Source organism: Pholcus phalangioides, unplaced genomic scaffold (assembly GCF_987345545.1).
Source record: "Pholcus phalangioides strain wild (caught in Gottingen) unplaced genomic scaffold, Ppha-v1.0 ptg000004l_1, whole genome shotgun sequence".
NCBI lineage: Eukaryota > Metazoa > Arthropoda > Arachnida > Araneae > Pholcidae > Pholcus > Pholcus phalangioides.
This window is the reverse complement of record NW_028301597.1, coordinates 46,088,811-46,115,822: the sequence shown is the minus strand read 5'-3', so window position 1 is coordinate 46,115,822 and position 27,012 is coordinate 46,088,811. Positions and strand designations below refer to the sequence as shown.

Below are 27,012 nucleotides of genomic sequence, written 5' to 3'. Positions count from 1 at the left end.
ATGCAGAAATAAACTGAAATAACCTAACTTGATTTCGAAACGTGTCAATCACAAGTAACGACAACGTTGTCCCTTGATAGCAATTTCGCGAAATGCGTGATTGATCTTTTCTGGGAACATTTGACTTTTTGTTTACTAGATCTCGAGTTGTCAAACAAGACTGATTCTTGGTATAACTATGGGAACGTGCTATTCCATAGAGAAGGCTGTTTTTCTCTTTCCCCTAAATTCGTATCAAACATCATGAAAATATTTTGAAATTTACCAAAAAAATATATACAGGGTGTCTTGCAAGTGCTAGCACTTCTTCATCTCATCAACCATCCGTGGTAGAGGTATGATTCAATTCAAAAAATGTTCACAGGCGTTCAAAAATTACCCTGTACCTGTTTTTAGAGTGAAAATACTGTGTGTAACAAATTTAAAAAAATTCAAATTTTTATACATTCCCAGTGTGCTCTAATTACTACTAATGCAAACAAAAAAAAATTCCATGTTTCCAAGTGCGATATTCACAGAGATATTCGAGTTCGAAAAGCGAAGGAAATTTTGGAAAGAACAGCGTTAAGTGCGGGTAAAACGGTTTATCCCAGCATTTTCCCTCCGTTTTTCGAACTCGAATATCTCTTTGAATATTGCACTTAGAAGCATGGACATTTTTTTTTTTGTTGGCATCAGGGGAGACAAGGCAACAACTTTCTACCTGAAAGTTAGAGCGCAAGGAAATGCATAAAAATTGGATTTTTTTTTAATTTTGTTACGCACAACATTTTCACTCTTGAAACTGGTACAGTATAATTTTTGAACATCTCTTACGGCCCCCCCCCCCTATAATCAGAAATTGTTTAAGGAAACAGTTATTTTCCGGATATTATGCTGAGGTGAACTCGGAAAGAAAAGTCATCACGTCTCCACCGGGACTCGAACCCAGGCCCTCTTGCATACCGGGAAAGCATGCTACCATCCACACCACTGGAGACATGACCCTGCCTTCCTTATTTCATGCACTGTGGCGTGAGGCGCTGAAGTAGAGGCATTAGTAGCCTCAACTTCAGGAAATGGTCCCCGGAAATTTGTTTCCCTGTCTCTCCTGATGCAAAAAAAAAAAAGAAAAAAAAAAAAAAAGAAATCTATGTTTCTAAGTGCAATATACGTTCAAATTCAAATTCAAATATAGGAGAAAGTTGGGAAAGGAGCGTTGTCCGTGAGTTTTGGCCGTTATTTCATAACTTCTCTCCGATTTTTGAATTGAATAATATCTTACCAAATATTGCACTTAGAAACGTGAATTATTTTCTGTTCACCGGTTTATGAGATAAAGGCAGAATCAGCACTTACAGGACACCCTGTATATTTTTCGTAGCTATCATTGTGCTTTTTAATCATCATTCCGCTTGCTTATATGCATTTGTATTTCATTGTATTTCTTTTCTCTTGTGCATCGCTATAATTGAGCAATACGTATCTGTTGAGATGATTATAAATAAGTGGATAAAATAAATGAATTCTAGAATCCCCCCCTTATATGTCAATGATGAACCAAAATGTGAATGACTTACATAAAATATCGAGATACCACATGTCTTCCAGAGTAAATAGAGGAAGCGACGGGTTTTCGGACTTGCATAGAACGGCTTTCCCGTGGTCATCCTTTTGCGGTCGAATGACTATACTGCTGTGGGTCAGTCCCCGGCCAGCCAAGAACGACTCTTCCTCACTGAGTATCTTTCGGTTATTCATCCACCAAGTTATTTTCGCCGGCGGTCTTGAGCCTGATGTCTCGCAGTCCAGGCGGACATCGTCACCGACCCTCAGAGGCTGCCGTGGGGTCGTTATACGGACATACGTTGGCTTCACTAGAGAATGAACAAGACCTAACATTAAAGACTCATAAGAAATAATCATAAATTAATGAATAAAAATAGTAAGTAAACTAGTCAACCTCTGGTATATCCCTATCAGACCCTGGTGCCACAAATGTGTGCGTGCAGTGCCGTAACTACTCATCCCTGTGAAATAATTTTGCATTTAAATACCCGTTCTGGCACATTCTTGGGCCCAGAATCATGGGCTGAGATACGGTGGGGGAAGGAGGGCGTGGGGGGCCATTGCTCCTCAGCGTCAAAGATGGAGTCGACTGATCTAATGTATATATGAATTGACATCATCGTGCCCCCCCCTAACAGTAGTGGCCATGCCCCCCAGACCTCCAAGTCTATCTCCGCCTATGCTCAGAATGATCCTAAACGGGTCATTCTAGGGGCTCCCCGTTCCCTGTACGGGTGTGCCTGTTACACCTACCGAGTTACGGCACTGTGTGCGTGGATTGCTTTTTTTGCGTGTAGCATTTTTTGTCTCGAACTCATGGCTTACAGGATTGTGTAAGTTTTGAGATATGGTGAATATGGGATTTGGGGGTTTTCATGAGAGAGCAGCACTTAAAGTTGAAGTTTCGGGGGGGGAGGGGTGTTTAAGATGGCTTGCAGTAGAAAGTGCCTCTCAGAAATGTGTAGTTTATTACACAAAATTGAGCTTTCAATTTCTGGAAAATATTGTATATGAAGATTAGATGTACACTGCGTCAACTTTACTGAAAAAAATTGAACGAATTGAATTATTTTTCTTTACAAAAAAAAAATTGAAAATAAAATTAGCTGAAATTTACGTTTTTAATGCATTTTCTTGATACTCAAAAAAATGCAAAAACATTTTTAAAATTCCGAAAAATTAATGCTCGGATGTGAAAGAGTTATATGACACTGCAGATTCCGCAGAGAATTTAGTCATTATATCCGAGGTTGACGTTATTCAAGACACTTTTAACATTAAAACATAATCAGATGCAGAAAACAATATGGAAATCAAGTTGCTGTTTTCCACTGTGTTTAGGTTGACCATATTTTACCGAGGAAAACGCTGTACATTAGAATCATAAACATGGAACATTGCCAATTCTTGCAACATAAATGTAGCCATTTGTGGGCATTATTGAAAATTACTGCTTATAAATAATCCTTGGCTGGAAATGAAGTACTACAGCAAGGAATTAAAATCTATTTATTTCTACATGACCGACAGGCAAAATTAATACGGTCTAATCCCGTTTTAACGAATATCGTTATAGCGAAAAACTCGCTTTAACGAACGCTTTTCTAATCCATCGGATAAGTTTACATAGGAACAATAGGACACCTTGGAATTCCTTTATAACGAAATTTCGTTGAAACGAAGTGATTTCTCCGGTCTCTTTGGAGTTCGCTATAACGGGATTCGACTGTACTTTCATTCTTAGTCATATTCATTATAATATAATTCATAAATAATACGAATTATCTGTATCACCGATTTCAGTTTTTGATTTATATTAAGCAACGTAAAAAAAAACCAAGGCTTTTGTATAGGAATATCTAAGGAAACGGAAGCAAAGCATCGTTATATCCGAAGTCGTTGTGTTTTATTATAATTATATCATCTTATTAACAAATTATTTCCCGTTCAGCTGGTACTACTAATTATAAAAGTTTTGAAAGTTTTGTTATACTTAATTCTTTACGTACAGGGTGCCCCATAAATGCATAAGTTGTTTAAGAATTGATTGGAGTATTTTGATTTGTTTGACGAAAAAGTTATTCTCACGAAGGGGTATTTCTTATGGTACAGAAAAAGAGTTCAAACTTTTGTCGATGGAGAGTGCAGCACAGTAGTGCATTGACCTGAACCTTTCTTCAATACATTCTTTGTCCGAAACGTTTGTAAAATTTTGCTGGCGATTCGTGGCTGTAGTAAAAACAACTTCACCAATAGTTTTCTATCCACTAATATCACCATCACAATGAAAACCTTATGGAGGTGTCCGTAACGGAAAAACTCAGAAATGAGCTATTAATCAAACAGCAACATTTTATGACTCTGATTTGCACATTTCCAGTGGTTTGCTTACGTGCAGTGCCCTCCATCGATAAAAAATTTGAACTATCCTTCTACAGTAAAAAAACTAATGGGGAAAAAAAAACATTTTCGCACAGGCCGGCGTTCAAGTATACCAATTACCTCAATTTTCAAACTATTTATGAATTTACGGAACACCTGTACATGTACGTACATCCCGAGTCTTTTCTTGAAGAAAAATTTCCAGCAATCCATTGTGATTTCCTATATTTAGGGTCGTAAAGTTCATATTCCAACTGCAAGTTGTTAACATTCCATGTAAGTTCAATTTAATGTTGAAACGGTTGACTCTTTATCAGAATTACAATTTTCATTCCGACCAATGAACACGTTACTTTCCAACGGGGATGCCTCGAGGCAACGGACTCATCATAAACCGAAATTTCTGACGAGATACTAAGTAGGGAAAGATTTCTATCAATTTCTGTTCACGATGCCATCGACAAATTACGTAACGAATCTTCATCATTAGACTGAGTATTAGTGAAACAGAGTTTCAAAACCATTGTGATATCATGACAGCGTTTGAAATAAGCCATAATTCTTCATTAATTATTCACGAATGTTTAGTTTAAAATTGCTTTTCACTAGAGATAAATATTCCGAAAATTTCGGATTGTTAATGTTGAAAGTGGGTTCCAAATATTTTCCAAATTGTGGTAATTATAAACCGGGTAAGGAAGAATGCGATTTATTCCGTTTCGGTTCATTTTATAGAACCACATCGTCAATTTATGGAAGCCGATGGGTTAATAGGGTAAGTATAGAAAGATATTATACATATGATTCGAACAATACTTTTCTGTAAAATCTAGAATTTTTGCCAACACCTTTGCTTTGTAAACCACACATAAACTTAGACAATTTAGTACCGTTTACTTCGGAAGTGGAGGCTATGAAGTTTTAAACGGTATGTTATACCCGTGGTTCCCAAACATTTTGTTGCGCGACCTCTTTTCGACCCAAAAATTTGGCGAACTTTACATCAGCTGACTCATATGTCCCGTTTTTCCGGGACATTCCGATTTTTTGCCAGTAAATGTGATGCGCCGAAAGCACTTTTCGAAACACTTGTTTCGACTTTAGTTGGGTGATATCGGCTTCCAAAGATATTCAATTTTTTGTAATATCATAATATCATATAAATATTTACTTTGTTTTTTTGATGTACTTCGTGTCACTTATGCAAGATTGAAGTGTAGCGAGGTGTATGGGGTCCTTCATTTTCGTATACCGGGTGATTAAGAAAGAATAATCCGTTTTCAAAATGATTCTACATTTGAAATCGACCATTAACAAAAATTGTTCATAAAAACATTTCCCTCGTATAGTCTCATATTATATTGTGTTTTTAATTTTTAAGAAATATGCAATTTTGAAATCACACCATGTGTGTGGAGAAAACATATTACTGCCCATTCTCCAACAATAGTAGAAAAGTAAATCAACAATCATTAAATAAGGTTCTTATGCTATTCAAATCTATGTGTAAATCACAGTTTTCCAACCTTTTTTGTCCCATCGCCTCCTTCTTCAGAAATTTTTTTCTCCCATCGCCCGCAATGCGATCTAACACATAAAAGTTCTACCGCCCCCTTAGAACTTTCCATCGCCCCCAAGGGGGCGTTAACGCCCACGTTGGGAATCACTGATGTAAATCAAATAAATACAACGTGTTCCGTAAAGTGCGACATCCCATATATATTTTTTTTAATATTGACAATAATTTTTCTTTGTCATGTAATAGCATTTTTAGGGTGCCTCATTAACCCCTCAAAATTTTTCTCGTTTGGATATTTCAAAGTTTGCCAATTAAAAGGTTAAATATCATATTAAGAAAATATTCCGAGAAAGAAAGCTAACCCTACAAACCTAAATACAACTATCAAAAAATAAAAATAAAAAACAGAACTCTCTAATCACTTTCAATAACTCAGTCTATAATACTTTTTTTTTCGAACCCTTCTATTATCTATCTTATTTCGGATCGACGAATTTCAGTTATCGTTATCCAAGTAGGTGATTTCCGTTCTTCAAACCAATACGAAATCGACTCGTAAGACGACGACAACGACCGTATGGGTCGATAACACCAGCCGGGAGATTGCAGTACGCGTTTGGTGCACTAACATCGGTTTTGAGAATTCGATTCATAATCCGTCCGGAAAACCAAAAATCAGATAAAAGGAAGTCCCTTCACCCCCAGTGTACATTACTTGATAGGTTATAGATTTTCAATTTGGGAAATTGTCATTAATATCTATGTTAGGGAGGGAGGCAGATGCATGTATGTATGTGTCGTGTCGAAGATATCTTCGGCGATGAGAAATGACTAACGCGACGACATCGTCCAAGTTAACTTAATCTTTTCCAAGATGACGATAAGTGAATCATCGTATGTATACCACATGTAACTATCCTTGTATCTCTAAGATCACGGAGGGGGAAGGGGGGGGGAGAGAAAATGAATGATTATAACCGGTACTTCTGAGATATTCATTAATCGGTCGATCGAATTCGATCGGAGCTCGACATTCACCCACCCCCCTATTCGTGTTCCGAATCTCTCGTGAAACTGAATTTGCTTTCAAAAAGATAGGCAATTTTTAAACGAAGTATAATTATTTCATACTCGAATCTACGTATTTATCCGTTTCTTGAATTCTCTTGTGTTTTGAAAATTTCCCTGTTTTTCGATTTTCTGGGGCTATTAATTGCGCTAATGCGAATAACCTGAAAGTACGATTCATATAAAAAAGAGCGGACTCGTCCTCCATTTTTGAGCTGATTATAGGTTTGCCGCTCCAAGCAGTATTCGCCAATGCGCATCAAAATTCGATTTTACTCCTCCAAATTTCATTGATGGGTGAAAATACTACTTCTCAGAATTTTCTTTTAAAAAACAGAGTTATTTCTCAGTTTTCGTTTAAAAAATGTCCCTCTTTTCACAAAACAACATTTAAAATTTTAGAGAACAGTGAAATTACTCTTCAAAATTATTTTATTGGTTATCTTTGCAATGCAGCATTATATAACATGGAAGAAACATAATTGAACTGAAGCTCCTAGTGCCACCTATCGCATAAAAACACAACTGTTGTTACTATTCTATTAAAACTGGTTGCTGGTTTCTGACTGATGTCCGTACAAAAAAAATATGATGTGATATTACTAAATGCTTTATAAGCAATAATATGTTAGTTTAATTAATGAGTTTGTTTCGAAATTTTTACAGTTGTTATTTGAGCGTTGTAAAATAAGGTCAGTGAAGCGAAAAGCAGCCCTTCTTGGCTCAAGCATGCAAGAACAGGTTGATTCTGGTTATTGCTTGCGATTGGAATGTCAAAAAGCCGAAGAGGTCTACATTTAGCTTTATTAACGTTAACAAAGCTAACGTTATTTTACAGCACGCAAACAGCAACTATTAAAATTTCGAAGCAGACTAAATAATTAATTGAATCTGAATAATATTAGAGTTTAATGATAATTGCAGCAGGAGCTCCAGTTCAATGATGTTTCCTATATATTACATAATGCTGCACTGCAGTGTTAAAATAAACCGATTAAACCGATAAAATGATTTTGAAGAGTTACTTCACTCTTGTCTAAAATTTTAAATGATGGGTTTATAAAAAGAGAGACATTTTTTTAAAGAAAACTTTTTCAAAAGAGAAACCTAAAATTTTTGAAGAAATATTTTCACTCTTCAATAAAATTTGGATTGTAAAATCAAATTTTGATACGTGAACCACACCTCAAGATGGCGAATTGGCAAACACTGCTGACTGTATTTATTTTCAATACTTATATACTTATACCTAGAAGGTATATGTTTTGTTGCTGAATTTTATTTTTAAGCGTTTGTCGGTTGTGGGAAAAAAGTAATTGATAGGCACCATTTTCCCTTGGTGAATAATTTTACAAAATATGGACGTTGCAGAGTCTGAGAATGACTAAGAATGCTTCCCTGCACACGTATATTTTTGCTGCACAGAAAAAAAAATCTCTATATTGAGCAACTTTCCTCGATATGGTACATACAAATATCCAACTGATCACCATATGGGTGGGTAGATGCAATTAGGAACAGTTGGATATTTGTTTTTATACCTCTCTCTCTCTTAGATGTACATAAAAGGGAAATTTATTTAATGTAAATATTATACGTAAGTATTTCAAATGTAAATGTGTCCATCACTGTGAACGGAGCCTCTGTTTGATTATTTCCGCCGCAGTGGAGGCTCTGTGCGGTTTTCCATATGCTTATATATTGTTATGTCGGAGAAAGAGAGGGAAGCAAAACTGCACTATGGACGGCGGTTCTGTTTTCTCGTTTCCGTCCGGCAGTGGAGGCCCTGTATATATTCCGTATGCAATGTGTATTTAGATCATGTTCTCGAATCTCTCCCACTTCAACATGCCACCTTTTTCTTCTTACTTTGCTAAGCAAGTCTTCTCCACATTTCTTTCGAAATCCCAGATTGCGGTTTCCGGCCCTTATGTGCCAGTGGGCGCACGTGAAATGTTTTTCCCCTGGGCATTGGGTTTAGTTATGCTTTTTAGTCAAATGGCTTGTACGTTACATCGACTCTATAGTTGTCTTCCTGGGGCGAACGACGCGATAGATTTGATACTTGCGAGCACAGAGCAGGGGGGGGGGAGAACTGTAATAAATCTTTTCTAATTTTCTTTTCCGACACAACCCTGCCTTAATTGAGGTAACGAAAGTACGTTTTTTTTGTATCAGTCCAGGGTTATTAGTGGTTCTATCTATTTATATTGAATAAGGTACCATGCTATTTGTTATTCCGCACAGATATAGGAATTCTGCACACCAAGGAATAACAGATCTGAGCAAGTGAAATGAAAGTGAAGTGAAATAGAATGTGCCCTAAATGAGAAAAAAAAAAGGATCCCTGGTACCATTGTTCTCATGTACCAAGTATTTTGCATTTTCAATGTCCAATAAATGTGTTGTCTTTGGCCATTTTCACACTCTAAGAAGAAGAAAAAAATCCCATTCCACAGCACATGACTGATCAAAACCGTCTCGGCTGTTATGCTAATATTAGAAAATTCAAGTTCATAATTTTTTTCTTTAACCACTTTACGATCAAAGACGTAATATTGCGTCCAAACGCCAGTGGAATAAATTCGAGCAAGTCTCTGTTTTCTTTCCTCTCTCCTTATCACCATGAAACTTTGTTGCAACCCTTTGCAAAAAAAAAAAAAGTGCTTTTTTTAACCTCTGTGATGAGTAGGTAAAAATCTTCGACTCTAAAGTTAGATAGGTTCTACTGTGTGCATGTAGGAGTGGAAAGAGAACAAGTAGATGAGGGTGGAAAGAGAAATATACTTCATTCCTACTCTTTCTTATCCGTAAGTATTACAGATAAGTGAGAGAGTATTTATTGTAATATGTTGTTTACCTTTCGTTTTTTCCCCTTACTTTTCTACTTTTATTTTCCTTTTTCCAAGATGCCATTACGTTAGAAAAAGTTTATCATATTTATCGCCGATTCATTAAACAGAGATCATCCGAATTTCTTGCCAATCGCTTGTAAGCGAAGCGGTTAATGTTGTCAGAAAACACGCGTGTCATACTTTTTTTCCAGGTTTTGACTTTAACTTAAACATTTTTTTGTTATTATCACTGGAAAATGTTCGATTCGTAGTAATTATCGCTCTAAAATTTTCCTATATTTAAATCCACAAGTTTTCGAGCTCTGGCGATTTTCGGTTGTCCTTAAAGTTTTTTCCACCACCTTATCCAACTTTCGAGTAGAGATGTTACAAACTGTAATAAATCCATATGATACTACATTGTATCTCGTCTGTTCCGATTTTTATCCAATATATGTTCAAGAAATGCGATATAACCATCGATAGTGATCAATAAAGTGGAAGAAGCGTACAGTTCAGACTTGTCCACGACAGTTTTTTCCCCCTGATATTTCGAAGGACTTCCTTGATACAAGTTTCAGATTCCGAGAAGTTTGAATTACTATCGTAGCATACCGTATACTACATTTAAAAGATATTCACTTACTTTATAGACGATTCGGACCAAAAACGATCTTCTTCCAGCTATTTTCGAACCAGAGAGTGCAGCTGTTTATCGAGTAAAAAGCATTTCGTTTCTTCGAAATCTCGGGACTTCGATGGATGGAACTAACGCTTTTAGTTGAAAATTATTTTAGGGCATTCTACGTATACAACAATACACTATTCTTGAACGCATATTTCAATTGAAGACTTAGTAGTAGTAGTATAGGATGATTTCAAAAAGAGTACAAGGCTTTCATATCTTTCCTTTGAAAACAGAAACTTTCCGAGATGTTTTTCAATATTTATCTATAAGAGCAATCCGAAAGAATACGTATTCGAAAGATGCCTGGTGTATACAGGGCGCATAGCAAACAGGGAGTATGGCATTTCACTGGCAGACCGTTGATCCCAGAGGTATATTTCCGGTTAGGAAAAGTTTCCAAATAACGTGTAGTACTCAGATATGTCATTCATGTTTCAAGGAGTTGCATAGTTTTATTAAAATGTAAAAAAAACCTTTTTATACAACCCTCGTTTGCTCCAAAACCCAATTAGAAAGTTATTGCTCTGTCTTTCCTGATGCGAACAAAAAAAAAAATCCACTTTTCTAAGTACAATATTCACTGAGATATTCAAATTTGGGGGGAAAAAACAACAGCATTGTATGCGAGTAAAATGGTTTTCTATTAAACACCCTGTACTTTAAATTCCTCGCTCCTCGTACACTGAACACTGGACTATAATTAATCATTTTCTAAGATAATTTTCGGACTGGAATAAGCAAGATTAATACTAGGTATAAATAGATTGTTTTGCTGAAATTCCCACTGGAAATCTATGTGTATAATACGCAGAGCATAAACCGTACACCATCTCGAAAAGTTGAACAAAATCTACGTACGTCGATTCTCGACATTTCCGAAATTGCTGCTATGAATAATCACCAACAAATGATAACGTGAAGGACCTCCTTTTAGGGAACGTCATTTCCTGAGATGAAGGGGGAAGTGATAACTTGAATGGATAATCCCATTTCCACGTATCACTGAAGATTTCCGTTCGGACGATAGATTATATCGACTTTCTCGCGCTTTGCTCTCCATCTAGAACGTTCTCAAATTATTCTGATGCCATAAGAGAAGATATATTCTTATTAAAATGCTATAGTGGCATTTATATTTATGCTACTTTAATAGTATTTACTGCGTAGTAGTATTTATTTATACGATTACTCGAAATTCGGAAAACAATTTGGAAAGAACAGGAATGAGAAAAAAGAAGCGTTGTCCGTTAGTTTATGCTGTTTCTGCGAGATCACTTAAGATGCAGAACTGCACCAAGGGGCCCCTCATATGTTTTAAAACTACGGCGCAGTTCACTTAAGTGATCTGTAAATGTGTCGCAAACTGTTTGAGTGATCTGAAATTGGGCCGCTGGGCGACGTGAGTGATGTGGTGGAACTACTACTACTAAACCACACATGTACCTCGTCCATATTCCTCCGCGGAACTTGCAACGGATTCGTATATGTTGTAATGTGTGTGTCCGTGTTGGGAACCTAACGTGAAGTTTGTTTCTGCGTGGTGCTTGATATAGTGCTGCCATCTGCAATCTATTTTTGAAACTTTGAGTGAAGTGTGGTGATCGAATATTTGTTCCGTTGTAGGCCTGTTGCTCTCTGTGGCGAGACTTTTTAACGGAGAGATCAGCTCTCAATTCATGCAGTCATGTGGAACTGCACCACGGGCTGATTAAGTGCTCTGCGACTGTGTCGGGGATAACTTAAATCAGCGGTTCTCAACCTTTTCTGATTCGCTGAGCCCTTTTCAGTGTATGATTACTATGGCGGAGCCCTGTTTGATTCGAGGATCCCTTTTTAGTATTTTTTTCCGTTTGCTTATCAAATTTACTGATTTATTTTATTATCCTCGAGTGTCAGCGGAGCCCCTGGGAAGTGCACACGGAGCCCAACTGCCTTAAGTGATCTGTAAATAATCCGCTGGTCACTTTTGTGATCTGGGGATGTGCTGCGGGCCACTTGAGTGATGTGAAACCACATGAAGGACAATCAAGTGATTTGTAAACATGTCACGGCGATCTGAAAACGTGTCACTAAAGTGAACATCTAAGTAATGTCGAACTGCATCGTGGGTCGCTCAAGTGATCTTTAAATGCGCCACTTAGTTCATTTTCACAAAATAGGGTTTCGGGGGGGGGGCAGGACACATTATGTGAATCCAAGGGCTACACTTGTCCCGCGGACCATGGGGGTGAGCATGTGATTTATGGGATGAAGTTAAAATTTCAGGAGAGGTTGAAAGATCGAAATTCGTTGCCTTTGTAGTCAAGTGCTCTCACCCGGTAAGTGAGAGGACATGGGTTCGATTACCCGCAAGGGCAATAGAAAATATCCTTTCTTTCCTAAATTCATCTTCGCATCAACCAGCTGCGAGAAACCTTCGTATGGATAGCGGAGAGCGACATCATCCTTGAAGGTTAGAACAGCCATCGAACATCTAGATACATATACTACCATATCCTACATATCCTATCCCACACTATTCGAAGGTGCTATATCCATCAAGTATCATCTAAGGTTCCACAAACGACCTATCAACATCTCAGCCCATACCGAGAAGTATTAACGCTGTATTAAAAAGCAAAAGGCGGCCCAACGAAATATTAACGAGGAGGTCATAATGCAGTGCCCACTCAGTGTATAACGAATACTTATTAGCCAAATATATATAAATAAATAATTCTCCAAAGTCGTTATAAAGAAACCTCAAGAGAAATTAAACTAATTCAAACAGTTTTTTTTTTGTTGTTGAAAATATCTGTAATGAAGCTAGAAATTTTGAATTCTTATTAAAGATTAAAGAAGATATTGAAAAACAAAAACTTAGATATTGATAACTTTTGTCGGAATGTCGTTACTTCTCATCGTTTTTAACTGAAGAACAAAAAATTAAAATTGTTCGGTAAAAAGCAATAACGTAAAAATAATCTGCTGCGACTCTGTTCTCGAATTATTTTTCCATTATGCTAATGAAAAGACACTGGAGAGAAGCTTTTTCTCTAGAACTTGGAAATAAAATCATCTGATCTTTCCTCGTTTTTTTTGTTTCTCGTTTTCAAAAAATGAAAATTCGACAAAATACTTTTGGGAAAATCTATTCAAATATCATGTGAAGTGAATAAACATATACATATTTAATCTTCCCTCAAGAGACAAATTTAAATCTCATTTTAAGAGAAAACATGTCACTAATGCCTTTTTCTTTCTATGTTTGAAAATTGCATAAAATATAAAAATAGCATAAAAAATGTATTTCTCATCTTATTATTCGATGATTTAACGGTCATTGGGTGGCCATACGTCCCGTATTTCCCGGTTGTTTTTTTTATGTTTTTTTGGCTGTCCCCTTTTTTTGCATAAATGTACCGGTTTCTGACGTATTTTCAACGGAGCCAACTTAACTGTTTGTTCTACATTTGATTCATCAAATCAACGAATAAAATTATGTTCCCAACTCAGAAATTATATTACGTCATCAAATTTGAGTACATTCATGTCGCATATTTGTGACGATTTTTTATTTTATTTTAATTCATCGCAATTTAAAGTGGAGACTTATTTCCGGCGATTGGTGATTTTTCTGCGATTTCAGCATGAGTTAGCAACTTTGCTTACTTTTTGCGTCATTATTGGCAATGTTCCATATTTCGAAGTCTAATTTCCCCTATGTGTTTTTTCCACGTAGCATACTTGAATTTTTATTCTTTATTGAAATCAGAGATTTAAGTTATATTTTTCAACTCATAAAGTATATTATGATAATTGGAACTATGAATAAGAATATTGATCTGGCATATTTGTCTTGGAGGGTGATTTTTCCGGGATTTTCAGCAATATTTGACACTTTTGTTTGCTTTTGGAATCATTTTTAGCGATGACTGTTGATGTCCCGTATTTTTCTTATTCAAAATCCTAATTTCCCGCATTTCTCGAGGAAATATGGTCAGCCTATGTATGTCGTTTATCTGGTATTCATTCTGAGATTATTTAGATACTAAGGAGTCATTCAAGTATTACGCCAGCATCGAGGGGGAGAGGTTTCGGATTTGCTGACTTTGGATGACAAGGGGAAGGGGGGTTTGAAGGTTGCTTACAAAATATTCAATAGTTCCATTTTTTTCTATTTTATTCCTAAAACAGGACTTCTTTTTTGCCTTTATAAGCTAAAATGCTGCATTTTTTTATTACGTCATTCTGAGGATAGAATGAAACTGTCCAATGTGTATTGCGACACTTTCTATAATGTATTATTTTTCTATGGCGTTTATCTTGTAACGCGACGGTACTCGTTATACATATATGAGGAGACATCTCTTCGAACCGTACCTTGGATATTTGAGAAGTACTCATAACACAAATTGAGACACGTCTGTGTCGATGGCACCTGACGAAGAACATTCGCGGCGGAAAATAGGATGCGCTCCGAAAGAGAGAAAAAACTTTTTTTCCTTGTTCATCAGCCAGGCCCCATGCTGCCATCTTTCGGCTTTTGACTTAATCGTGGACTCCACAGTACACCCCCCATCAGTAACTTCAGTGACGATCGAAGAACCGAACTTTCCTCCCCCTACGCATTGGCGTACGCAAAGGGGGGGGGGGAGGGGTTAGGGTTCTAACCTTCTCCCTTGAGCCAAGGTTTTTGTGTTATTTTGCAGGGAAAAAAAGTAAACAACCCTCTCAGAAGGAAAAAAAATCTGAACACCCGCCTCGAGAAAATTCTGCGTACGCCTATGCCCCTACGAGTTGTGGTTTCTTTGGTCACCGTCACTGGTTGAGGGGTTTTCTTGTACAAAAACATCTTCTTGCACCAAAAATGCCTTTTATTAGGACCACGAGGTACTTGGGCGTCCTCTGCATCACTTGAAACGGGCCATCATAGGTACACTAGGTTTCACGGCATCGCTGTGTACAAACACGTGAGTCGATGTCTGTAGTGCCGGATGAATGAAGACCTTTAGTTTATTGTAGTTAGCAGTAGGAACGGCCGCAATATTACGAATGGTGTTAGCTAGTTGTACTGCGAATGTTAGTGTATCCGCTGGATGCCCAGTACGAGAGACCAAAAACTCCGCGGAGGCACTAGTAGCCTATATCTAGGAGGCTTTGGCTGTACCTCTAGCTTATATTGTCCCCCTCCCTTCCCGGGTACATCATCCCCCCACAGCAAGTGTGCGAGTCAGCCTTTAGGGGAGTGCGGACCATTTCACTAGTTTGTGGAATGTTTCGCGGGCGACTAGGGGGCCTCAGTGATCTGCACAGCGCGCTGCAGGTTACTTAAGTGATCTGTAAATATGCTTTGTCCCTCTTGGCTGATCTGAGTCACGGGTCCCTAACACCGAACACATAGTTAGGCGACCGGCGACCATGAGGTACGGATGCATAATTAAGACTAGTGACGAAAACAATTATATTGTGTTTTTCCCTACACTTCACACACTCGAGAGGAAGAGAAAAAAACATTCAACGAGGTGCGGAATTCGAACAATGGTGTTTGTTTAAACCTCGATATGGAGATTTGCGCTATCTGCTTGCTGATTGGCTGTTTCTCCCATTTTTTTCTGTCCCTCTTCTGCGGGGGCATCATCATCATCGCACCCTTTTGCATTTCGGAACCCCTCCGGCTATTTTCGCTGTCCTCTTTCACTATGCGCGGACGTCTCTTCCTCCACTGCGATGCATTTTTCCTTCCTAGTCGCACTCGTATCTCCTCGCTCCAGTATAACCTTTGAAAACAAACACATCCCGCTTCCCATCGCATTGAGGTATCGAAGCGTCTTCAGTATAACCGCAGCATTTAGGACGAACACATAGTGCAGCGGCGAGATAGGAGGCAGAGGCGAGGGGAGAAAACAATTGTACTGTTTTGTTCTACCCCTCACATGCTCGAGCAGCGCGACAAAGAAGGGAAAGAGGAGACTCAACGAGGTTAGGGGGAGTCGCACAAAAAATCTTATTTTTACCGCGAGGTAAGTCATTTCACTCATTAGGGATTGGCCCGTTTTTCTCTCATTTTTTTCTCTCTCCCTCTTCTGCGGGGCATCATCACACCCTTCCATTTCAGAACCCCTCCGGTCATTTTCGCTCTCCCCCGCCTCCTCTAGTATGTGCGGGCACCTGTACCAGCACCCCGATGCATTTTCTCGATGCTAGCCGCCATCTTATCTCGCCGCTTCACTGTGTTCGGCCTTTGGCGATCCAAAGCAGCGCCGCAGGTCGCTTAAGCGATCTGTAAATGTGCCGCAAGTGTTACATTGGAAAATAGAATTTTTTTTTATTGTTATTATTTGTTAATGATATATTCACATACACACTAAATTTTCCCCAATCAACATCTGTGCCGCTGTGATGGTCGAGTGGTCATAATGACGGACTCGCATCGCGAGGATCCGGGTTGGAACCCCACCGTCACCGCAGTGGTGGTCGGCTGAAGTTGGTTTCCTGTGGTTCCCAACTTCGAGGCGCAAATGCGAGCCGATCTCCCCATTAAAAAGTCTCGCCACAGAGAGCAACAGGCCTACAACGATAAATCATTCAATCATTACACTTCACTCATAGTTAGAAAAACTGGTGGCAGATGGTAGCACTACTCATAACAAGCATTACACAGAAACAAACTTCACGTCAGGTTTCACTACACGTACACACACATTCCCGCTTGTACCAATTCGTTAGAGGTTCCGCAGAGGAATATGGACGAGGTGCATGCGTGGTTTAGTAGTAGTAGTAATCAACATCTGTGCCCCACACTAACACCACAGATACCACTCATTAATATAATTTTCGGTAATTTTTAAAATACTGTTTCTCTGCGTGTTGGAACTCTCACTGATAATAATAATAATTATAAACGCCATCTTAGGGGTGTTCTTTCTGTATCCCTTCCTCCTTCCTCAGCATGAGTCATGTTATGACCTTGACACGTAAGCGAGTTTGTACTTTTCTATACAGACCTATACATCTTTTCTATCCAATCAGCACAACATTTCTCTTTTCCCTTAATTTTTCAAATTTTCTGAGCGTCTCTCGTCTTGTTATTTTGGTTTTTGAAAGATGTAGTCGCGAGAATACAATGCTCCAATGGGGAGCCAGTTTATTATCCGAGCCGCCGTAGATTTTACGTAATTTGTATCATTCAGGTTGTGTTGATACTATTAAGAACGTCGGTTTTTGATCAAGAGTCCATATATAATTGTTTATATCCGAGTGGTGAAACAATATCATACCGGGTTCGTCGTTCCTTGTTCCTCCGACGGTCTACAGTGAGTTCGTTGTTCGAGGAGTCAGCATGATATCGTGTAAGTTCCTTTTTATGATTTTCCTGTCCTCGATAGAGCTAGATGGCACGTAGGGTTCGGTCCGTGTGCTGAGAGCTTGCCTGCTCACTTGGTGAATAGAATCGCGCGCTGACTTTTCTGTATCCTCCGCACGGAACATTTGCGTTATTGGAGCCCTGGTTCATCAACGGGACGATGCTCCGGCCATGCCCCCTAGTGACTCACGAACTAGTACTACTACTACTAAACCACACATGTACCTCGTCCATATTCCTCTGCGGAACCTCTAACGAATTGGTACATGCGGGAATGTGTGTATACGTGTAGTGAAACCTGACGTGAAGTTTGTTTCTGTGTAATGCTTGTTATGTGTAGTGCTGCCATCTGCCACCAGTTTTTCTAACTATGAGTGAAGTGTAATGATTGAATAATTAGTCGTTGTAGGCCTGTTGCTCTCTGTGGCGAGACTTTTCAATGGGGAGATCGGCCCGCATTTGCGCCTCGAAGTTGGGAACCACAGGAAACCAACTTCAGCCGACCACCACTGTGGCGACGGTGGGGTTCGAATCCGGATCCTCGCGGAGTCCGTCATTATGACCACTCGACCACCACAGCGGCCACGAACTAGTACTGTTCACCATCACGGATAAACATTTCACAACGTAAAATAATATTAATTTGATACTTATTTCATATGCTGTGAAATCGTAGTAGCTGTTATCTTGAAAAAAAAAAGAAATCCTCGGAATATTATGTTCACAGACGTATCACTGGTGTTCGATGTTCAAACGTCAGTGTGATTTTTTGCCCTCCACGTTGAATAAGTTTAATTGGTTAATATTGACCAGGTGATAAGCTTGCCTTGATAATAATGTATATATATATTTTTTTGCTATAACACGATTCGTATCATATATATACCACAATTTATCACATAAATTGCTGTCTTTTAATTTTGATTTTCGAAGTTGTCCATATGCTTTAAAAATGTCGATCTAAGAGGGGGCCCCTAGATTTAACAGATTAGATTTTAATTAAAATTTTGTTGTAACTGAAATGTATGCTGCAGTGTCTCATTGTGTCATGTTAATCGTTGAAATGATATTTCTAGTTCAGGTAATGGTTAAATTTTTTGAGTAGGAACCTGGGTTGAAACTCGTGGTACCCCTCCCGTCACGACTTCCGCTCCCTAATTTTAACTTCTTAATTATAATGGAAAAATGTTAATTTAATCATTTAATCTAAATGAGTCCTCATAACACGCGTGACTTAAGTGATCCGGAAATGTACCGCTTTGTTCATTCTTACAAAATTATGAAATTTATTAACATCAGAAGACACAGAGGGCCTTTGGTTATATTGCCTTATTTGGGCAAGTACTGCGTTAAGGGGGGCGGGGCATGCTTTGTTGATGTTTATTGCCAGTTCGCGCAATAAAAATTGAGTCCTACAAACATTACAAATATTCAGTCACATCACTGAATACACATCACTCACTTCACTTCTGAGATATAGATGGCAGCACTGAAAAATCATACACAACACTAGATACGCACTCAGACTGTTCGGTACACACATAATTCCGGCACAACTCACTGGGTAGTAAATTGCCTATGGCAATAGACCTGATTGTGCTCGGTTGGAAAAAAAAATAATAAATAAAAATTGCAAAATGAGCGGTTCCTGCCCTGACGAATCCTAAATCCCGTAATTTGAATTTTTTTTTTTTCTGGAGAAAGGGGGACGGCTGCACGCGCATTCTTTATGACGTCATAACCCCAATTTTCACAAAAAGAGATGACGCCACTTTTCTTCCTAAAAAAAAACAAAAAGACAACAACACACCAACCACCCAATAATAATTTTCCCCAACTAAAACAGAATCGCTGTTAATTAGCACATACAGGGTATCCTGCATGTGCTAGATTGTGTTGAGCATTGGGTAATTTTTGAACGCGATGAGCATTTTTTTAATTGGAATCATACCTCTACTACGGACGGTTGATGAGAGTTGCGTCCTAGCACATACAGCGTATCCTGTATGTGCGAGGACGCAACTCTCCAATTAAAAAAATGCTCAACGCGTTCAAAAATTACCCTATGCCAGTATTGGGAGTGAAAATACAGTGTGTAAAACAAAATAAAAAAAAAACATCTAAATTTTTACATGGTTCCCCCTGTGCTCTAACTTCCAATTAGAAAGTTGTTGCGCTGTCTCTCCTGAGACCAAAAAAAAAAAAAAAAAATCCCCGTTTCTAACTGCTATATTCACAGAGATATTCGAACAGCGTTAAATGCGGGTGAAACGTTTTTTCCGCATTAAACGTTTTTTCCCTCAATTTCTTCCGTTTTTCGAATTCGATAACATCTCTGTGAATATTGCACTTAGAAACATGGAGTTGGTTTTTTTTTTGTTGTTGGCATCGGGAGAGACGGGGCAACAACGTCCTAATTGGAAGTTAACACCGAGATACCGTATAAAAATTTATATTTTTTATTTTGTTACACACTGTATTTCCACTCTCAAAACTGGTACAGCGTAATTTTTGAATTCCTGATGAGCATTTTTTGAATTGGATTCATACCTGTACGACGTACGGTCGATAAGATAAAAGCCGTACTAGCACTTGCAGGACAATCCGTTCTTATGCATAATCACCGACTATTATGCATAATCATCGGCTATTATGCATAGTTACTAATTATTTTAGTGAGTTCAATACATTTTGTTTTTCACATTTACCGGTGATTATATGTAATCCCCAGCTTGTGTTGGTAAACATGATAAATCGTTAGTAAATTATTTAAATCTACCGGAAATTTTGCTCAAATTTTAGTTTAGAGCGCTGGATTCGATTAGCGATTTTGCTTATTGTTCAAACATGTTGATAAATGTGAAGAAAGCTAATATCACAACACTAATAATAATTTATACGTTTTTTATTCTCATAACACTTATTTCCCGCTTATTTAGTTTTTATGGCAAAATATGTTATCACCCGGAAGTTCATGCAAAATGCCATAAATGCCCATTTTTGCCTATTTTCTTTTTTGGTAACTTTTTTGGTAAATATGCCTTTTTTGAAATTTTCGTGCCTTAAATGTGTGTGCCCATTATAACATGGTTTTAAGTTTATCAGTGAATTTCAGAGATCATAATCTGTAAAACTTGGATATTTTTGGCATTGAAAACTTCAAAAAAATCGCGCTTTTTTAAAATTTTCGAACTCTCAATATTAATTATCATCAGAAAGCCGCTCCGCCTTCCAGTCCCATTTAGACGCAAATAAGTGATCTGAAGAATTGGTAATGGCATGCATTAATTTTGCTTTGACCGGATGGTGTTAAACGTGAATGATTTTGTTTCAGATTAGAGCAGCCTGTGTTAGAAAAGCAGAGGAAAGTTAGAAATTAGTTTTCTCGCAGGCTTCACATAATATGTCTCGTTCAGACATTGGACTGCGTTGCATGTGTATAGCGGACTGATGATTGTCCCAAGAGGTTTTGAATTGACATCATGGCTCATGGAAGGCGTAGTAGGAGCAGACATTCAGCATGTTGTTTTGGTATTATTATTTTTTTGCACCATAAATGCAGTGCAGAAAACCATGGCTATTTATTAAACATACATATTTAGCATTCGATTAAATTGACGCGAGTTCCCCCTCGGGGGTGTGTGACAGATGCGGTCATGGACGGCCCCACGCTTGAAGGAGTCCCGCATACGGGATAATATTTAAAAAAAATAAATTTCATTATAAAAATAGAACAAGATAGTCATGTTTCACCTACAGAAATGATAATGATTATTCAAAATGATGCAACAAATAAACGAGAATCATTCGCAACTCGAGGAGAGCTCCACAGATCCTTATCCGTACCGTCTCAGGGTCTGGTAATGGCGGTCCTGGAATTGGCCTAATCCCGAGAGTCTAGTAACATTTTATTTTGGACTTGAGATCAATCATTATTATCAATTTAACTTGGATAATAATGCAATTATTGTATACTGTAATTAAAACAATAGACAGATTAAGTGCACTAGATTTTTCTGCTAGTTTTTGGACCCTTTTAATACCTTAGTTTTTAGTTATTTGTAGTTTTTTTTTCTTCCCTCCAAAAATTATAACTGCCTTTTTTTTATTGCCTATTTTAGGCATTTTTAGTGGTTTTTTTGCCTGCCTATTTCGACCATTTTTATGTATTGTTTTGCCAAACATCTTTGGCAATTTATTAAAAAATCCCCCCCCCCTCTCTCTGCTGTTGATGTTTTACGAACACATAAGATACGAACACTTGCCAATCGTGTATTATTCACGTGCGTCTTTAAAAGCAATACTCAGTCAAAAAATTATAAAAATGTGGTTGAACTTTCGTAAAACTTCAATATTCACTTATTCTGAAATTCTTCAATTTTATGAATTGGTGCGCAGTAAGCACTGAAAAAGGTGAAAAATTGCAAATGCATATGCGCGTATGCATTTCCGTATAATCCGAGCTCTTAGTTATGAAAACGGTTATTCGAACTCACCCGATAGAGAGGAACAAAAGTGATAAAGCAGATGTGTATTGCCGTCCATTGGTTAATTTTTTTCTTCAGGATTTCAGACCAGGTGGAAAAGGGAGTAGGATGATGATGATGGTGACCAAAAAGCTATGCAATACTCTCGGACTTGAAATCGGCATTTTGACACATGTCTGGTACTGACATTATGAGATGGAGTAAAAAAGAAAAAAATAATAACGATACGTCCCCCTTAGCTTTTAATGAATTGTTCCCACCGTCTGGTCCATTTTATTACTTTGTCTGGAGCAAGGAGAGTGTCTGTCTTTCCATACCCTTAAAATATGTGGTTTCTTGGAGTGGTTTTTTCTTGCCAGAAGAATCAGCATTAAGTGTTGTTTGCCTTCATTTTCTCCATTTTTGAATGGGATATACAACTCCTCCTCCTCTCCCCACGTGAATATACAGCATCTGCTGTTGCTGAGCAAACAATGGTGTTCTCAAAATGAGTATTGCGATTTTATTCTTCTGGAAATATTTTTCCGACTGTCTCTTTCGTGTTTTTCCGGTCAAGCTGAATCATTAGAATAGCATCTGCCCTGCTTGGAGGTAACTTGGATTCGTCTAAGAATTTCGAGGGTGTTGGTCAAAGCGTGTAAAAAATATGTAAGGAAAAAAAAAACACGCAGACACTCATGTCAAAGAAGAGATAAATATGTTTCAGAGTGAAAAAAAAATTCCCTTGGAAAGAAAAAAGAATGGAAATTATTCCAGAGTCCTGAAAAAGGGAACAAAGGGACAAATTTTCTAAAAACGTAGGGTGACGCTTAAAATGACACCAACAAAGAGGATGGATGGCAACTAGAATTGTCAGGACTAGAATTGAATCAGACTTTTTGTCTGATTTTTCAGTGCTGCCATCTATATTTCAGAAGTGAAGTGAGTGAACTGTAATGATTGAATATTTGTTTATTGTAGGCCTGCTGCTCTCGGTGGCGAGATTATTTAACTGGGAGATCAGCTCGCATTCGTGACTTGAAGTTCAGCACCACAGATAACCAACTTCAGCCGACCATCACTGTGACGAAGGTAGTGTTCGAACCCAGGTCCTTGCGACGCGAGTGCACTATGACCACTCGACCGCCACAGCGGCTATACCTTAGGGAAGGGTTTCTCAGGTGGAGCACAGTTTGAGAACTCCTGCCTTAGGCTGTTGGCGTAATACTATTAAAGCAAACAACAACCTAGGCTTGTCCCCAGGGCGAGCCCGATCCAGTCTTACATCCCACACAGCGCCCGTCACCATACACTATCACACTCAGGCACCGCTCAATCTACACCAGTCCAAGGCGAGAAGTCACATCGTTCATCATATATGAACAGTGCAGCCCCCGTTTTTTTTCAGGCCACCCGAGCAAGACCGGAGATGAAACCCAAAGGGGCAAGTCAATGCACTGAGCAACGTTGTTACGGCAGAAATGTCTATTTGCGTACGGGGCTATACGACATTTGGCCGGTCTACACTTCCCGGCCTAACCTAAAAGTACATCCGCTTCGCTTATGCGGTGCGGCTCCCAGCCTCTATACCACGCGACACGTTTCCCATGCGGCGCAGCTTTCACCCTCTCACATGTAGGATTCATAATAACACAGTAAGTAGTATACTTTTAGCCTGCTAGGGCTTACCTTAAGGCCTTTATAGATATTCTCAGCCAGTATAAATTCAGAAAATTTCCCGATTTTGATTAGCGCCTAACACAAAATTATAACCGTAAATTGCTTGCTCCAAGGTAATGTATCTGAGTTATTGTAGGGGCTACAAAAATAGGATAAGATAATACTGAGACTTATTATTTAAATGCATTTATTACTCGCCATATACGGTACGTATATTTAAGGATACCATCCGTAGTAAATTAAAATTTTCCGGTGAATGACAGTAATACCTGGCCCTGGAAAAATATTTCGGAATAAATTCAACATTGCTTCAAATAAAATTATTTTCAGCTCTCTCTCATCAGGATAAATGCTTTCTTCTATAAATATTAATGGGAAAAGCACAAGGGAGGCAAAACAAATATGGATTATAGAAAAAAATAGGGGGACGCTTCGAGCATCATAAAGTAACGTGAAAACGCTTTCGATCCCCCCCCCCCCCAAAAGACAAATTGAAATTGCATCTCAGAAAGACGCAAATCACTTTAATCTTTTTTTAATATTTCAGTGCGTCTTTTCCGGGATTTTCGATTTATATGCGTACATATCTTACCGGAAACATTGACGGCAGCCGGAGCATCTTCCAATCAATATTGAATCGAGTAGAAGAACGTGATGAATCTATAAGTTTCACATCGCGGCTTCATATTTACGGGTGGATTGAATGGAACTTAGAAGTTAAGATGGACGTTTCTGTCTGATTGAATATCGATTCCATGATTTTTGTGGGAGTCTCTGGAAATATTGTGAGGATTATTTTATGTAAATCCATAAACAGTACGGTGGAACCTCCCCGTCAACGGACATCTCTCCCTCACGGACGCTTTTCTGATTCCCGGTTCCGTGGAATAGGGCTTTTAGTGTATCTCACTCCCCGTTAGCGGACACTCTCGATAGCGGACAGTAAAATAGGGCGAACTCTAATTTTTTTTCGAAACTCTTATTAATTTTTGGTCATAAATCGAGAATTTATCATTCAACAAGATTGTGTCCCATGCTCGTGTTGGTAAGTATTATAAATCGTGTGTTCATTAATTACTTAATTAACTGAACATAACTATGGTCTAGGATAGTGGATTCGAATGGTAATGTTGGCTTTATTTCTTGATACCTTGGGCGAAATTAACATTATAAGACTGGTAATGCTGTTATACAAATAAAAATATAAATACGAAGGCACCAACAGACAAAATGCCCAACGAGCTGGCTGTTATATGCAACTGTCTATGAATGTTTTTAGCTTCACATTTATTTTAATTTAGTTTTTATTACAAAATGTGTGGTGCACGTATTATGTGCGAGTGAAAATAATTAATTGGTTTAATGAAGAGATGAAAGTTCATAATAACGTACAAAGGTTATAAGTTTTTCCATATTCATTAGACTTTCCAACTTCATTTGAGATTTATGAATAATCACCAGTAAAACTAAAAAAAAAAAATTGAAATTTTATCAAACTTTTTTTTGTGGAGACGATTGGTGATTATGCATAACCACCGGTGTATCTTTGGCAATAATTAAAATGTATGGGGGAGAGCTCATTGCGACCGAATGCGAACGTCCTATAAATGCAAAAAGTCATATAAACGAGATTCTGCTCTATATCGTAACTTCCCATTAGCGGAAACATTTTTGACCCCGTTGGTGTCCGTTTTTATCGAAAGGTTCTACTGTATTACCAATTCGATCTGTCGCACGATGAATCTCTATCAGAGAATTTAAGTACGAATCGCGGCGCGGGTATTTGAATTCCAATATCCGAGAGTTGGTAAAATATTGACGTTTCGCAATATTTGTATACGAGCGTAGCTTTTCACGTGAACCACATGTGGCCGTAGCATATTATTATCATTCGAAAGTGAAGCACCGGCGAAGGTTTATAAAATTAGGTTTTGAAATTAGAAAGGCTCGAATATTAGATAATAAAAATTGGAATTTCCAGATCATTACATTACACCAAAAAAAGATGGTTCAAAACATTTCACTTCAGTTGAAAAATACTCAACCAGACACGATCAAAACTATTAATTTTGAAGCTTCAAGCCTGTGTGTATAGACAAATCCACTAATTATTACTTGAACATAATCCGCATCAACTGAAAATCCCACAATCCAGTTTTTTAGCCAAAAACGTAACGAAAAATAAAAATAAAAATTTTGTGGTGGTTGCAGGGCCAACTGTGCCCCGCAATTGCAAAGAATTTTTCCAACAAATGCTTGTGTTTAGAATGAAATTAAACATTATTTGTGTAAATAGTAATCTTATTTTATCCTGAATATTGCAGTGTTGTGCGCAGATACACCGAGTAGTGTTTACGTTAAGATCACAAATACGGGGTGCCCCTGAACTCATGGGCCAAACTTTAAGGGAAGGTAAAATACACGTAAAGAACCATTTTTGTACAGCAATTAAGGGTCGGAAATGGCAAACGTTGGCGGATAAAAAAGAAATGCTGAGGAAATGAAAAAAAGCTTTCTATTTTCATTAATACAAATACAAGGCCACAACAGACAAAATGCCCAACGAAGTGGCTGAGAAAAAGATGCCCATAATAAATATGAATGGCGATGTATTTCTAAAATACAGAAACTCAATTGAAAATGCAATTAGTATAGTTGCAATTGCAGTGAGTGCTGAAATGTGCCACTACCCACATTGACACGGGCCTGGCAGCGTCAAGCAAGTGATTGGCGTAGCGTTTCGAAGCTGTACTAGACTTTCTCACAATGATGTAAATGAAAAGTTTTTCTTCTTTTTTTCCATAGCATTTCGTGTTTTTCAGCCAACACTCTTTATTTCCGACCCGACCCAACATTGCTGTACGAAACATGCTTCATTATGTGTATTTAACCTTTCCGTACAGTTCGGCCCACGAGTTTAGAGACACCCTGTATGATTCGATAGTTTTTGCTCCATGCGACGCATATTCGGAGAAATGTCTACTTCAATTTATTGATAATTTACCTTCACAAGTGCTTAGCCATGCATTATTAAATCCATTATAACACACAATACTTCTTACACGTTGTTATACAATCCTTACGTAGCACAATCGAGGACGGCTCGTCGATGAAACATGGACTCACATGAAGAAATTATCGGCTCCATCCCCGAATTTTGATGAAAGAGCCCGAGCGCAAAATATGAAACATATAATGCATTTTTGTTTTTCATCTCGGGGCCTAATCTTTTGCTTCGAACGCTTTATGTATTGCGTTGGGGAGGGGGAAGCTTGAAAATATATCGGAGATATAAAAAAAAAATCTCAAGTTATTTGAAGTTGAGAGAAGTTTTGAAAATATTTCCTGTATAAAAAGAAACGGAGTATTTCCGAGAGAGAGAAAAAATGGCTATATTAGTTTGGCTATCAATCTCGCCTATGACAGGCAAACAGCCTGGATTGTTTTAGGAGAAGTTTATTTCGAAAAACGGATAGACAGCC

At 38.1% G+C, this 27,012-nt stretch overlaps 1 protein-coding gene across 1 annotated transcript in view; it reads right to left on the bottom strand.

The window, feature by feature from the left end:
* LOC149087699 (neural cell adhesion molecule 2-like) overlaps positions 1-27,012 on the bottom strand; it is a 271,875-nt gene that overhangs the window by 86,941 nt on the left and 157,922 nt on the right. The window contains exon 5 of the mRNA XM_089231589.1: positions 1,560-1,856. Within this exon, the coding sequence (XP_089087715.1) occupies positions 1,560-1,856 (297 nt within the window). The remainder of the gene's footprint in view (positions 1-1,559; positions 1,857-27,012) is intronic.